The 13,673-nt window shown below is 35.2% G+C and overlaps 1 protein-coding gene across 1 annotated transcript; it reads right to left on the reverse strand.

The window, feature by feature from the left end:
- Positions 1–2,921: 2,921 nt before the first annotated feature.
- Positions 2,922–4,825, reverse strand: LOC133794608 (GDSL esterase/lipase 1-like). The gene is made up of 5 exons (XM_062231936.1): positions 4,564–4,825; positions 4,331–4,452; positions 3,850–4,080; positions 3,496–3,751; positions 2,922–3,393 (listed from the first exon to the last, which is right to left on the reverse strand). Exons 1-5 carry the CDS (start codon positions 4,796–4,798, stop codon positions 3,155–3,157), a joined length of 1,083 nt encoding a protein of 360 aa, XP_062087920.1. The 5' UTR covers positions 4,799–4,825; the 3' UTR covers positions 2,922–3,154.
- Positions 4,826–13,673: the final 8,848 nt, after the last annotated feature.

Genomic DNA, 13,673 nt, shown 5'->3' on the forward strand with positions numbered 1-13,673 from the left:
GGATTCATCACTATCCGAGCTTTCACCTTTGGTACAATTGTTTAGGCACACCATTTTGGCCTCTCTCAATGTTGACTCAGAAACGCTGGTTGTGAACGCAACGTTCTCTTTTTCCTCTTCACTGTTATCCGAGTCTTCGTCACTCCATGTAACGATCATACCTTTCTTGTTCTTTTTGAGAGTGTTTGCACATTCAGCCTGGATGTGCCCAAAACCTTCACATTCCCTGCACTGAATACCCTTTTTGTTAGAGAAAGAGGGTTTAGAGTAAGAGAAATTACCTCTAGGAGCCTTTCCAACGGTTTGCCTATTCTCAATCTTTTTCATGTATTTTTGAAAATTTTTTGAGAGCAAAGCCATTTCATTATCACCGTCTCCCTCATCAGGAGTCTCCATCTCTGTGCTTTTGAAAGCAATCGTTTTTTCTTTTTCTTTTGATGGGTTAGGTTTGTCCTTTTGACGAATCTTTTGGTTAAGCTCAAAAGTTCGTAGTGATCCCATCAACTCTTCCACCTTCATGTTGCTGAAATCTTTTGCCTCTTCCATTGCTGTGAGCTTCACATTAAACCTGTCAGGTAGAACTTTAACAATTTTCCTAACAAGTACAGAATCATCAAGTTTCTCACCCAAGGCAAAATATTCATTAGCAATATCATAAATTCTTTCATAGAATTCAATTAAAGTCTCAGAATCAGACATTCTGAGATCATCAAACCTAGTTTGAAGCATAATGAATCGAGATCTCTTGACATCAGCTGTTCCTTCAAATTGAGTTTGAAGGATTGTCCAGGCTTCTTTAGCAGAGGTGCAAGTGGAAACAAGCTTTATAAAACTTTCTCCAACACCATTGAATATGGCGTGAAGAGCTTTATTATTATAGCTAGATAATTTTTCTTCTTCTGTGTCCCAAACAAGTTCAGATTTTACAATTGTGCTTCCATCTTCACCTTTTTCAGTAGGAGGTGACCACCCAGACAAAATTGCTCTCCATGCTTTCTCATCTTGAGCTTTTATGAAGGCTCTCATCCTAACTTTCCAATATGGATAGTTTGAGTCATTTAGCAATGGAGGTCGAGACACCGAACTACCTTCTGCAAAGAAAGACATTTCACACAAAACAAATCAAACGGAAAATAACCACAAGATCTCACTAAGAGTTTAGTGAACCGCTCTGATACCAATTGAAATTCCCTTATTTGGATTAAATTAATTGGTTAATTCAAATAATTAATCCAAGGATGTATGTAAAAACACGTTTTAACAGATTGCGGAAATGCTTAAACAGATGTATGATATGTGTAAACAGAATTACTTAATCAGAAACGTAAAAATAAAGGACACACGAATTTTTACGTGGTATCAACAACCTTTGCAGGTTGTTACTAATCCATGGGGCCACGCCCAGAGAATGAAGTTTATTAGATAAGAATTATTCAAATTACAATCACCAATTGACTTATACAATCTTAAAGACTCCCTCTTTAAATTGTCGCAATCCCAGCAATTTGACACTTTCTAATAACACTTCCAAATGACTCAGAAACTTGAACTCCCTTCAACTTCTGGTCCGTGCACTAATCATCCCGAAGAGTGACTCACACTACAAGCTTCTCCCGAAGCTCTTAAACAAGGTGTCCTTGAGAGTTTTACCTGCAAAACAGTTAACAAAACATATGCAAGAAAAACAGAAAACAAAACACAAAGAGCTCTAGAACAAAAGCTCTTTGCTCATGAAAAACGGCACTTCAACAAAATATGAAATCAATCTCTGAAGTGATAACCTAATCGTCTAGGTCAGAAGCTTTTATAGAGAAACAAAAGCATAAATAAAGAATATTCACCATTGATTACTTGATGCACAAGATAATTCTAAATAAGGTAAATATCCACCTGTTTCGACAGAACCGGATTCTGCTGGAACAAAAGATACCCAGACTTTCCTAACCGAGACAAAAAGAATAAATGACAAGAATATTTCCAAGATAATTCCAGATTTATTCTATATACGGAAAGAGACATTTACAGCAGAGAATATTACACAATAAACAGGATTTAATCAATAAATACAATAATAATTTTGACTAAAACCAAAAATGCCAATAAACTAAAAATAGAAACAAATCCCTCAAAATCGGGAATTTACAATAAGAAAATGTAGTGAAAATTTTATTTTTATATATTGTGCGAAATGGAGTAATGTAATTTTTTTTTCTTAGTACGTACTCTCATCTTTTTTTTCTTTCAACATATTAATCTATATTTTATACTTAAATTAGAAAAAGGCTCTCCTCGAGATAGAGCTAGTCTCCCAATGCAAATTGCAATTCTCATTCCACTTAATTACAACTATTACTTATGAGAATTGTTAAGAAAATTATATACAGGTGACGTATTATTATTGATGCAATTAAATATCAAATTTTACTTATTTAAATTTAAAAACAATTATACAATATCACTAATCAATAATGAAATCAGACCTCACTTGGTATTGGGCCAAATAGTAACCAATTCAATAGCTAACAAACAATTGCTAACTGAATTTGGTTACAAAATCACAACCCCTCAACGTCCCAGCCTCATCAGGTAATCTCTCATCCAGCAAGACACACGCGCTCTCTCTTGCTACGCGCCATTTCTTCTCCTCTTTTACTGCTAGTGTCGTTCTCTTCTGTTGGAATGTTGCAGGTGCCCTTTGGGCTTCTTCAGTAGGTCGACCCGAGTCCCACTCCAAGCTTCCCATATGCTCTTGTATTGCAATAGGGTCCAACTCGATCGGGCCAGCCTTTTGGGCCTCGCTAACAGCTTATGTATATGGCAGAAATTTATTAATTTTCAAATAAAGAATGAATATATATATATAGTATAATAACTAGTTCGTTTGACTTAGTTGGTTTGACCAGATTCCCTCTAGACATGTACTCAATATTTATGAAAATGAGTTCGTATTGATTGAGCTCCACAGGAATATTTTAACTTTTTCATGTCAACAAAACTTAGAACATAACATGAACATGATTGAATATGAGAAGGACAGATAGGTAAAAGTAACATTTCAAGGTCTTTAGCAATACATAAAGAATTTTTTTTACAGAATACATAAAAACACGACTAAACGACACATATTGAAAGTAATAGAAGGTCTTCATGCATTTTACTTGGATTTAAATAATGCTTTGAGATTGTAAGTCCCTGAGAAACCAGGCTTTCCACTCCATGCTTCTGTGGCAAATTGCCCGTTGACCTTTTCTGTAGGATGAGCGAAGTCAAAGAAGACATAGTCTGTGACATTTTCACATAGCTCATACTCTTTTTCTCCTCTCCTACCTCCACAGCTCGCATGTCCTCTGTACGGACCACTTCCACAACATGCCACCTTCCCTTCTTTAAAGCCTTAATTTAGTATTGCACAAGAGAACAACAAAGTTAGATATGTATATATAAGCATGGAAGAAATTAGCTATTTAAGAAAAAAAACTCAATGCATATATATACCATATTTTGAGGGGTGATTTATCCTTTCTTCTGCAAATGAGTAAAAGTCAACAAGTGAGTATTTGAACCCTTTGAGCTTTGTGTATAACTCTTTTAGTAGCATGGAGAGTTGTCTGTTGTGTAATTTCACAAAGGGTGTGAGTTTTTCAAAGCAGGCGCCACTATGCCCCCCTTCAAGCACTCTACCGGATGGTGAACACCCTAGACGACCCAAGCTTAGAAACCCAAATTTCCTTCCTCCAATTTTGTAAATTTCCTGACAAACTCACATAATTTCGAATATAATGAATGAAAAAGAAAATTATAATAATATTTGAAAGCACACATATATATATAAGAAGGTTTTGAAAGTACCTGAATAACTTTAGTTATGTTGCCTATAACCATTCCCACATACTGTTCGGTGGTGTAGGAGTCAAGGATGGTGGTGTTAGTATCGAAAGGGAATGAGTAATCGTTGCTCCCGACACTGAAGATGTAAACTGCTCTTGAAAGCAGAATCTTGGCATCTGCGTACCCCATTTGTTGCTTCAGCTGATTGCTAACGTTCTTGAAATAATCAAGTTGAGTTTTGAGATCTATTGCCTGAAACAAGCATTACAATACCCTTGTTGATTATCTGTAGCATTATCAAATTCTCCCTGTGATTATATAAAATATACTAATTAATAAGATGAAATTACTTACACACGTAGACCAATGATCTTAATCACTATAAGAAGTGTTAAGCTAATTAATTAAACATCTCTAAAAAAAAAATAATGTTTGCTATGTTATATTTGTCAAAACATATATATTATATTTTTACAAAAAAAAAAGTCTCATATACACGTACAATTCCTTGTCTAGTTCCAGTTAGAGCACCAGATCCCGCGGATGCAAAGTTCACCCCATATTTAAAGTTATGATTTCCTGGGTACAAATAAGGGGGAATGAACGGCAGCTTAGCATACTCAGCTGCATACAATACAAATATATGTTAACAATTATTAGTTAATTATAATTTGAAATTTATATAACTCAAAAATATATATTCATAAACTGAAATAAACTATACTTTTATCTTACCAATAAAATCGGGAATAATTCGGCCATCACAAAATCTACCAGATGGGTACTTAAAGAAGGTTTCACCGTATGGATAATAATTGGCCTGACCTGAAGTGTTGATATAGTTATTATTTCCAGCATCAAATAGTGAATCGCCGAAGACAAACAAGCTGGCAATTACATCTTTTGATGGTTGGGGATAATGACGGTAACATTTTGTTGGAATTACTAAGCTGCATATACAGTAAAACATAACTAGAACAGTAATGACAAAGCTTGATTTCTCATGAGGACTTCTTTCAACTAATTTAGATTTTATCTACGTTTTGGGAGCATTATATAGAGTTACTCATGTCCAAAAAAAAACTAATAAAATATATATTTTTATAAATAATAAAAAATTGTTTAATAAAAGACAATAAAATGATCGGATACGAAAACATTCAATGTTTCTAAAGCATATGAACTTTCACCGAAAGCTCATCATATGAACTTTCCAACTTTTGGAGGTTGACTTAAGATTAAAAAAACAAAAAGTATAGACTACACTGAGTGCCTAATAATCCAAGTTCACCAGTATGTATAAATTAATATAATCATATTAACATGATCACATACATAATTAAGCTCTGTTCATGTGATTCTTCATTTTCCTCTCAACATCTAGATAGCACGTCAAAAAATAATACACAAACATTGTCAACATTCACCAAAAGTCATCTCATATATATTCCCGATCAAAAATAATAATTAAAAAAATCACCATTCAATATTTCCCTATGAAAAATATTAAAACGGTCTATGGGTCAACATTAGTTAATAAATAAAAGAAATTGAAGCGTTAACGTGTACTCAAGAGAGCCACCTGCAGTACACAAAATAGACAAATAAAATGAGGGGTATTAGACACACTGTATATGATGAGCTTGACAACACGTGATCATTTAGTGTAAATCTGTTTTATAACAGAATTCTGTTTCATAGCTGTCTTAACAGCTTTTGTAACCATTTCTTTGTAACAAATTCTTTACACTATCAATATATATATCAAGAGTCTCACTGTGTTGACTTTGAGCTCTTCATTTTTCACAAGTCTCTTCTCTACGTTTTGGTTTCTTTTCTCTAGTTTTTCCAAACCTTTACATGGTATCAGAGTTCTTCTTGCCATGGCCGAAGAAGGTTCTCAATCCGTGCAGTCAACTTCTCCTAATCCTCGCAACAATGCACCACCGCCGCCTCCAGCACCACCTCCAGCACCGATCGTTGCTCCAGCTCCAGTAATCGATCCTGCTAATCTTCCTAACAACAATCTTCTTCCGCTGAATCTCCGGTTAGATCGCACAAATTATTCCTACTGGCGAGCTCTTGTGTTAGCAGCTGTCCGTGCTTATAGTCTCGATGGCTATGTTCTTGGCACCATTCCCTCTCCATCTCCATTTCTTGCAGGTAATGTTCCCAACCCTGCTTATCTTCAATGGCTTCGCTTCGACCAGTTTCTAATGCACTGGTTAATGAACTCTGTTTCTGAGGCAATGCTTGGACATATCATTCACTGTCGTTCATCTGCTGAGATCTGGAATCTTCTTGCTCAACTCTTTGCAACGAAGTCTAAGGCTCGGATTCTGCAAGTCAAAGGTCTTCTTCAAGCAACCAAGAAAGGATCCACCTCCATTGATGATTACATTTTAAAGATGAAGCACTATGTCGATGCCCTTACTGAAGCAGGGGAACCACTATCTGACGACAGCCTTTGTCTCTACATCTTGGGAGGTCTTGGCCCCGAATATGAAGCTACTATTGTTAACCTCACCAATCGATATGAGAATCTCACTCTCCAAGAACTTCGATTCAGCCTGCACAACCAAGAAATGTGAATTACTCAACAGACTAGCACTGCCTTTGAAAATGTTCAAGCAAATCTTGCCAGTATGAATTTTCATGGTGCCTATAGAAGTTCAGGACGTGGTGGCAGTCGTACACCAAACCGTGGTGGCAGATACAACTTTGGAGGTCGTGGAGGACGAGGCAACCGGCCTGTTTGCCAACTTTGTGGGCGTACTGGTCATACTGTTCACAAGTGCTATCATCGGTTTGATATCACCTTCAATGGTACTCAACCTACCTCTGATTCTTCCTCCACTCCCCATGGATCTGAATCCCCTCAGGCTTACATCACTGAATCGCCTCTTGCTGATGACTCTCCTGGATCATGGTTCTTGGACAGTGGAGCCACACATCACATGACCATTGATGCTCACAATCTCAACACCAAAGCAGATTACAAAGGCAAAGCTAAAGTCATTGTTGGTAATGGTAACTCTATGCCTATACTTCACATAGGGTCTAATTCAGTTAATACTAGCATTTCAAATCATTCTTTAGTCTTAAAAGATATACTTCATGTTCCTACCATTACCAAGAATTTACTTAGCATTTCTCAATTCACTAAAGATAATAATGTTGTACTTGAATTTGACTCGATTTGCTGTCTTATAAAGGACAAGAGCACGAGGCATGTACTTCTTCGGGGTTCCCTCAGTGATGGCCTGTACAAGCTTCAAATGCCCACCCCAAATTCCAGTTCTGTTTCCAGTTGTAACTCCAACCGTTTATCTTGTATTCCTACTGCTTTCAACTGTACAACCTCAAGTAATCCTGTACATAATAAGTCTAAGATAGCTTCTGTTTGGCACTGCCGCCTTGGTCACCCATCTAAGTCTGTCTTAGCCAAAGTTTTATCAGTTGTCTCTCCAAATGTAAGCACCAACAATGTTGGCTTCTGTAATGCTTGTCAAATGGGCAAGCTTCATGAATTCAGCTTTAAAAGCTCACGTAATAAACCTTTTGCACCATTTGAGTTGGTCTATTCTGATGTATGGGGTCCTTCTTTTTACCCATCTCCAGATGGTTACAAATACTATCTTAGTTTTGTTGATGATTTTACTCGGTTTGTTTGGATTTTTCCTATGCATACTAAGTCTGAAGTCCAACATATTTTTAGACAATTTCTTGCTTATGTTGACAGAAACTTTCAGTCAAAAATCAAGTCGATTCAAACAAATCTTGGTCTAGAGTATCAACCTTTATATAATCTGTTCAAAGATCTAGGAATTACCAGAAAAAACTCTTGCCCTCATACACATCAACAACAAGGTCGTGTCGAAAGAAAACACAGGCATGTTGTTGATCTTGGTTTAACACTCCTTGCTCAGGCAGAAATGCCTCTAAAATTTTGGTGGGAAGCTTATCTTTCTGCAGCTTACTTGATTAATAGACTTCCCACTCCTACTTTGAATTTTGTTTCTCCATTTGAAAAGTTATTCCACCTCAAACCTGACTATAACCTTCTCAAAGTTTTCGGGTGTTCCTGCTTTCCTCTTCTTAGACCTTACCAGCCTCATAAGGTTAGTTTCAGGTCATCCAAATGTCTCTTTCTAGGTTATAGTCTTACTCATCATGGATATAAATGCTTACACCCGAGTGGTAGGCTCTACATAGCTAGGAGTGTTACATCTAATGAAAGTGAGTTTCCCTATTCCACTCTCTTCCCTACCTCAAACCAGTGTTCTAACCCCACCCCTGCCTTTGTTGATGTGAACTCGTACAGAGTTCCCTCTCCTTTCATTCCCACTTCTTTTTCTCCAAGTCCAACTCCTTTAGCTCCTTCTCCCAGCCCATCTCTTCCTAGTCCTTCCAGTCAACCTACTTCTCACACCACTCCTATTCCGTCTACTGAGACTTCCCTATTACCTGATTTCAATTCCTGTGTTCCCATCTCAGATGTCCATACTGCCCTTCCTCCTCCTCCTCAACCCCGCAACACTCATCACATGGTTACCAGGTCTAAAAATAATGTGTTTAAACCAAAAGCTTTTCTTACTAATGCTAGTAATATTGATTTAGAACCATTAAATGTGAAGTCTGCTCTTGCTAATCCAGCTTGGAAACAAGCTATGCAAATTGAATTTCAGGCACTTCTTGACAATAATACTTGGACTTTGGTACCATTCTCACAAGATATGGCTATTGTCAGCAACAATGGGTGTTTCGCGTCAAATATCATCAAGATGGGAGTGTGGATAGGTACAAGGCCAGACTGGTTGCCAAAGGCTTTCAGCAAACCCCAGGTTTAGATTTTTTTGAGACATACAACCCAGTTATCAAGCCTTGTACCATACGGGTCATTTTTACACTTGCTGTTACTTATGGTTGGGACATTCAGCAAGTAGATGTCAACAATGCTTTCTTGCATGGTCATTTGGAAGAGACTGTGTTTATGCAACAACCTTCGGGTTTCATCAGTAAAGAGTTTCCTAATCATGTCTGCAAGCTTAACAAAGCTATATACGGTCTCAAACAGGCCCCTAGATCCTGGTTTGACAAACTCAGAAACTCTTTGCTTCAATGGGGTTTTACAAATTCTAAAGCTGATACTAGTTTGTTCTTTACCAGAAAACATACCAAGGTGTTGATTGTGCTAGTCTATGTTGATGATATACTCATCACTGGTGAAGATACAGCTCAGATTCATAAGCTCATTACTGATCTCCACTTACAGTTTGCACTTAAAGTCCTTGGTTCAGTGCAATACTTCTTAGGCTTTGAGGTTTATCGTGACTCATCTGGTTTTTATCTCAGTCAAAGAAAGTACATTAAAGATTTGCTGCATAAGGTCCATCTCTCAGATGCTAAGCCTCAACCTACTCCCATGTGCTCCTACTCAAAATTGACCCTCAACTCTGGCACTCCTCTAGCTGATCCTAAGATGTACCGCAGTATTATTGGGGCACTTCAGTACCTTACCATGACCAGACCTGATATAGCTTTTGCTATAAATCGTTTAAGTCAGTTTCTACGGGCTCCCACCACTGCTCACTGGGCTGCCTGCAAAAGGGTCCTTCATTATCTGGTTGGTACTCAAGAACTTGGTCTTTGCTTCAAATCTTCCTCTCATCTTGATCTCCAAGGCTTCACTGATGCTAACTGGGCAGGATGCCTTGATGATCGTCGATCTACTTCGGGCTACTATGTGTTTCTTGGTGGCAATTTAATCAGCTGGTCCTCAAAGAAACAACAAGTTGTCTCCAGATCAAGTACTGAAGCAGAGTACAGATCCTTGGCCTTGGCAACAACTGAGTTGATTTGGCTTCAATCCCTTCCTCTCTGAACTGGACGTGCGATTGTTTCAGTGTCCTATACTATGGTGTGGCAATCTAGGAGCTGGTTCATTGTCTTCAAATCCAGTCTTTCATGCTCGTACGAAACACATCGAAATCGACCTTCATTTTGTTCGTGATCGTGTATTAGCCAATCTCTTGGATGTTAGATACGTTGACTCATCTCATCAAATTGCAGACATCTTAACGAAGCCTTTGCCTATTCCTCAGTTCAGTTTTCTCAGTTCCAAGTTGACACTTAGTGCTTCACCGTGTCACTTGAGGGGGGATATTAGACACACTGTATATGATGAGCTTGACAACACGTGATCATTTAGTGTAAATCTGTTTTATAACAGAATTCTGTTTCACAGCTGTCTTAACAGCTTTTGTAACCATTTCTTTGTAACAAATTCTTTACACTATCAATATATATATCAAGAGTCTCACTGTGCTGAATTTGAGCTCTTCATTTTTCACAAGTCTCTTCTCTACGTTTTGGTTTCTTTTCTCTAGTTTTTCCAAACCTTTACAAAGGGACAGAGAAATTGATTAGATTAACAGAGGATCTCTCTTGATAAGCATACATAACTTGTGTCATATTCTTTAATCCGTGGAGACATATGACTTTTAGGCAATACTAACGTCCTTAGAATTGGCAATATGAAATTTTATCGGCATTGTAAAAGTAACTTCTACTGAATCATAATTTGATTCAAATTGTCCCTTGAGACTACAAGACCCTTTGAGTCTGAGCTTTCTGTTAAAGAGTTTGTTACATCATCTGATCGTTTGGTTAGTTAGTTCATCCTTGTAACTAAATATTGTTAGTATGTAGATCAGTTACTTAGTTTATAAGGGCACTTCCAATGAATGAGTTAAAATGTGTTATTCTTTATAATATAGATAAAAATTGGTTAAGTAGTATTGCAATGATGATGTAAATATATATTTTTTTACCTAAATGAATAGTACTTCTCTAAATGTAGTAAAATACTATTCATCAAGTTATAAATATTTGGTTATTTTTTTTATAAATTTTTGTATATATATAAGTGTAATACTATTATATTTAATTATTTTATTTCTTAAAATGAATAAAATATTTTAAAAAATATAATATATAAATAATGTTGAGAAAAAATAGAAAAACATATGTATAGTATAATATAAAAATTTGAGGTAAATTATAAAAATATATGTTTTGGTGATATATTTTGGTGAAAAAGTACAACTATGATATTGAAAACACAAAGCAACAAGAGATTTCCAATTATGATATGAGTAAGAGTAATTTGGTCAAAACTATCTCTATTATGTATTTTTCGTTTAAATAACTTGATTAGGAGCAAATATTTTTCCCAAAGATGGTAGTTGTTTTTGTTGAATATCTCCCGAGCAAATTTTGAGAAATTATTTGTTTTGGCTTCCATGACTTGTGTTTATGGATTTTGGGTAATGGAATTTGAGATTTTTTTTTCAATTATACATATAACATAAAATAATTACAAAAATTACATACAACTTTTTATTTACAAAAATTTCTTGTCATGTCATCAAAAAATACTAGATTCCAAAAATAATATGCATGAATTGGAAAACTTCACAAAATCTCATATTTTTTCTTTCTCAATGCTAATAAGATACCAATTTGTTACTTTTGTATAAAAAAATTCATTTTTAGAGGATAATATTTCATATATATTCAGGTTACTTCTTATTTGTGAATTTTTTTTTTATCTTAAAATACTAATTATTCATTTTTAAGTTATATTATAGCGTCTTATTATTTACAATACTTATACGTTACCTTGAAACTTATTTTAAAAACTAATGAGTTACAATATAACAAATTATTAATACAATATTTATACGTTATCTTGAAACTTATTTTAGAAACTAATGAGTTACAATATAACAAATTATTATATTCTTTATATCATCAAAATCAATTTTTAGTATGCTATGTAGTTACTTTTTTAATGAATAGTATTAATACAAGTCACTAATGTAATTTACATGTGAATAATAATAGTTTTTTTATTAATCAAACAAAAAATAAATTTAGAATTTAGTTTTGAATTATAATAAAATAAATATTTTGGTATTTTTATAATTATTTTTTGTTTAATCAACCAGTGTCACCTGAAATTGTAGACGCCATTAGGGTCAAAGAAGCCTCGAGTGGGATCAAACAAAAATACTGGCAACTGGTCATAGTTGAATCTAATTGTGAGAAAGTGGTTCAAGCAATCTGGAGCTCTGTGTGTATGGTGTCTCCTTATGGGCTTATTATCAACGATTATAAAGAGTTGTTTCAAGAGTTAAATAATGTATCTATTTTCTTTGCAAAATGATCTACTAACAAGGTTGCCCATCATATTGCAAGGACATTTTGTTCTCAACTAGATTGTAGTATTAGAGAGAGTATTGTTCCCTCTGTTTAATTATCCTTATGCTTAGAGGATAGTAACCATTAATGAAAGCTTTTCATTTTATTCAAAATAAATAAAAGCGACAACAAATTACAATTACTAAAGACACATTTTCGTTTATTTTTTATAAACAAAGTAGAAAAGAAACTTAAAAATTACTTTTCAAACACAACACAAAAACTAATTATAAAATAAACTAAAAAATTACTTTTAATTTCAGTCATCTTTACCGACGACAACAAAAATATATATTATTCCCACATATCAAAATAATTATATTGAAGAGTAAGTCGTGATGATAGCATCCTTGAGCCTAAATGATAAGTGGTGTGCCCTGAAAAGAATTTTAAAGTTGCCGAGAAGAGAGAAAAGAGAAAGAGAAAATTAGTTTCAAACATGTATTATGAGAGCAAATTGAACAATTGAGTCATAAAATGTCAATAATATCATACATTAAGTTCTAAGAGTGTTTTTATTCAGCACATTAAGGTGTCTAACACCACGAGAGATGTCACAATTTAATTGATTAGTTATTCCTTACAATAATTATTAAATTAAATTGTGTGAGACTAGATATTAAATTTCATATGTCATCTCTCTTTATGGTATTGGGCACAATAGTACCCATTAGATTCTCAAGTTTTAATTATGGTAAAAAAAAGTGAAATTTGTAATTAAAAAAAAAACATCTGTAAAATTGAAATTAAAAATGATAAAAATGATGCCACATGTAATTTTCTCTATTTTTCATTATTTGAATATTTTTTATTTGAATATGTACTTATAAACATAATTAATATTTGTTGCTTGTTACCGATGAAATTAGGAACAAGACGACCATTTGAAAATCTCCAGTTAAATACTCAAAGAAAGTTTGGCCATATGGGAAAAATTTTGCTGCCTCAAAACTTGTGTTGACATAGCTATTATTTCCAACATCAAAAGCTGATTTCCCAATTATTAACAAGGCTGCATTTCAATTTAGAGATATTGCAAGTAGTATAAGGTTGATTGTACAAATGATAAGGAGACAATGGCTGAACCTAATTAACTTCGCCATGATGCAAAGATACTAATTTTATTCGGAGCTATATATTGATTGAACGTTTATGTTAGTCAATATAGATAGTGGCGTCGGTCCTATGGTTTACTGCCTTATGGGGCATTCGTACTATGCAGGTGCATGTTACTTCGTGGGCAGCTTGGTTGAAGCATTTCAGTTCGAACCAGAATAGACCACCAAGTCTTTCCTTTGATGAGTTTCTCACTGGAGCTTCGGTTCTTATGGATGTAGTTTGGAAAGAACGAAACTCTGTGGTTTTTGGAGGGGAGAAATGTGACGTGTCCAGCCTCCGGACCACCATAAACCAGCGGTTCGATGAGCACAGGGAGATTTTGAATCCTCCTGATCATACCCCTGCCCAGGTGGGCTGGATTTCTCCTCCGGATGGGTGGCTGATGGTGAACTCTGATGTGGCTGTCTCGGACGATGGTTCTATGGTTGCTTTGGTGGTAAGGAACTCAAGAGCGGAAATTG

Source organism: Humulus lupulus, chromosome 8 (genome assembly GCF_963169125.1).
Source record: "Humulus lupulus chromosome 8, drHumLupu1.1, whole genome shotgun sequence".
NCBI lineage: Eukaryota > Viridiplantae > Streptophyta > Magnoliopsida > Rosales > Cannabaceae > Humulus > Humulus lupulus.

Bases quoted from the DNA above. Each gene is read 5' to 3' on its own strand.
- LOC133794608 (XM_062231936.1), bottom strand. From the start codon at position 4,798: ATGTTTTACTGTATATGCAGCTTAGTAATTCCAACAAAATGTTACCGT. The intron at 4,081-4,330 runs GTACGTGTATAT...TGCTTGTTTCAG, and splicing joins CTGGAACTAGACAAGGAATT to GCAATAGATCTCAAAACTCA. The intron at 3,394-3,495 runs GTATATATATGC...TACTAAATTAAG, and splicing joins AAATCACCCCTCAAAATATG to GCTTTAAAGAAGGGAAGGTG.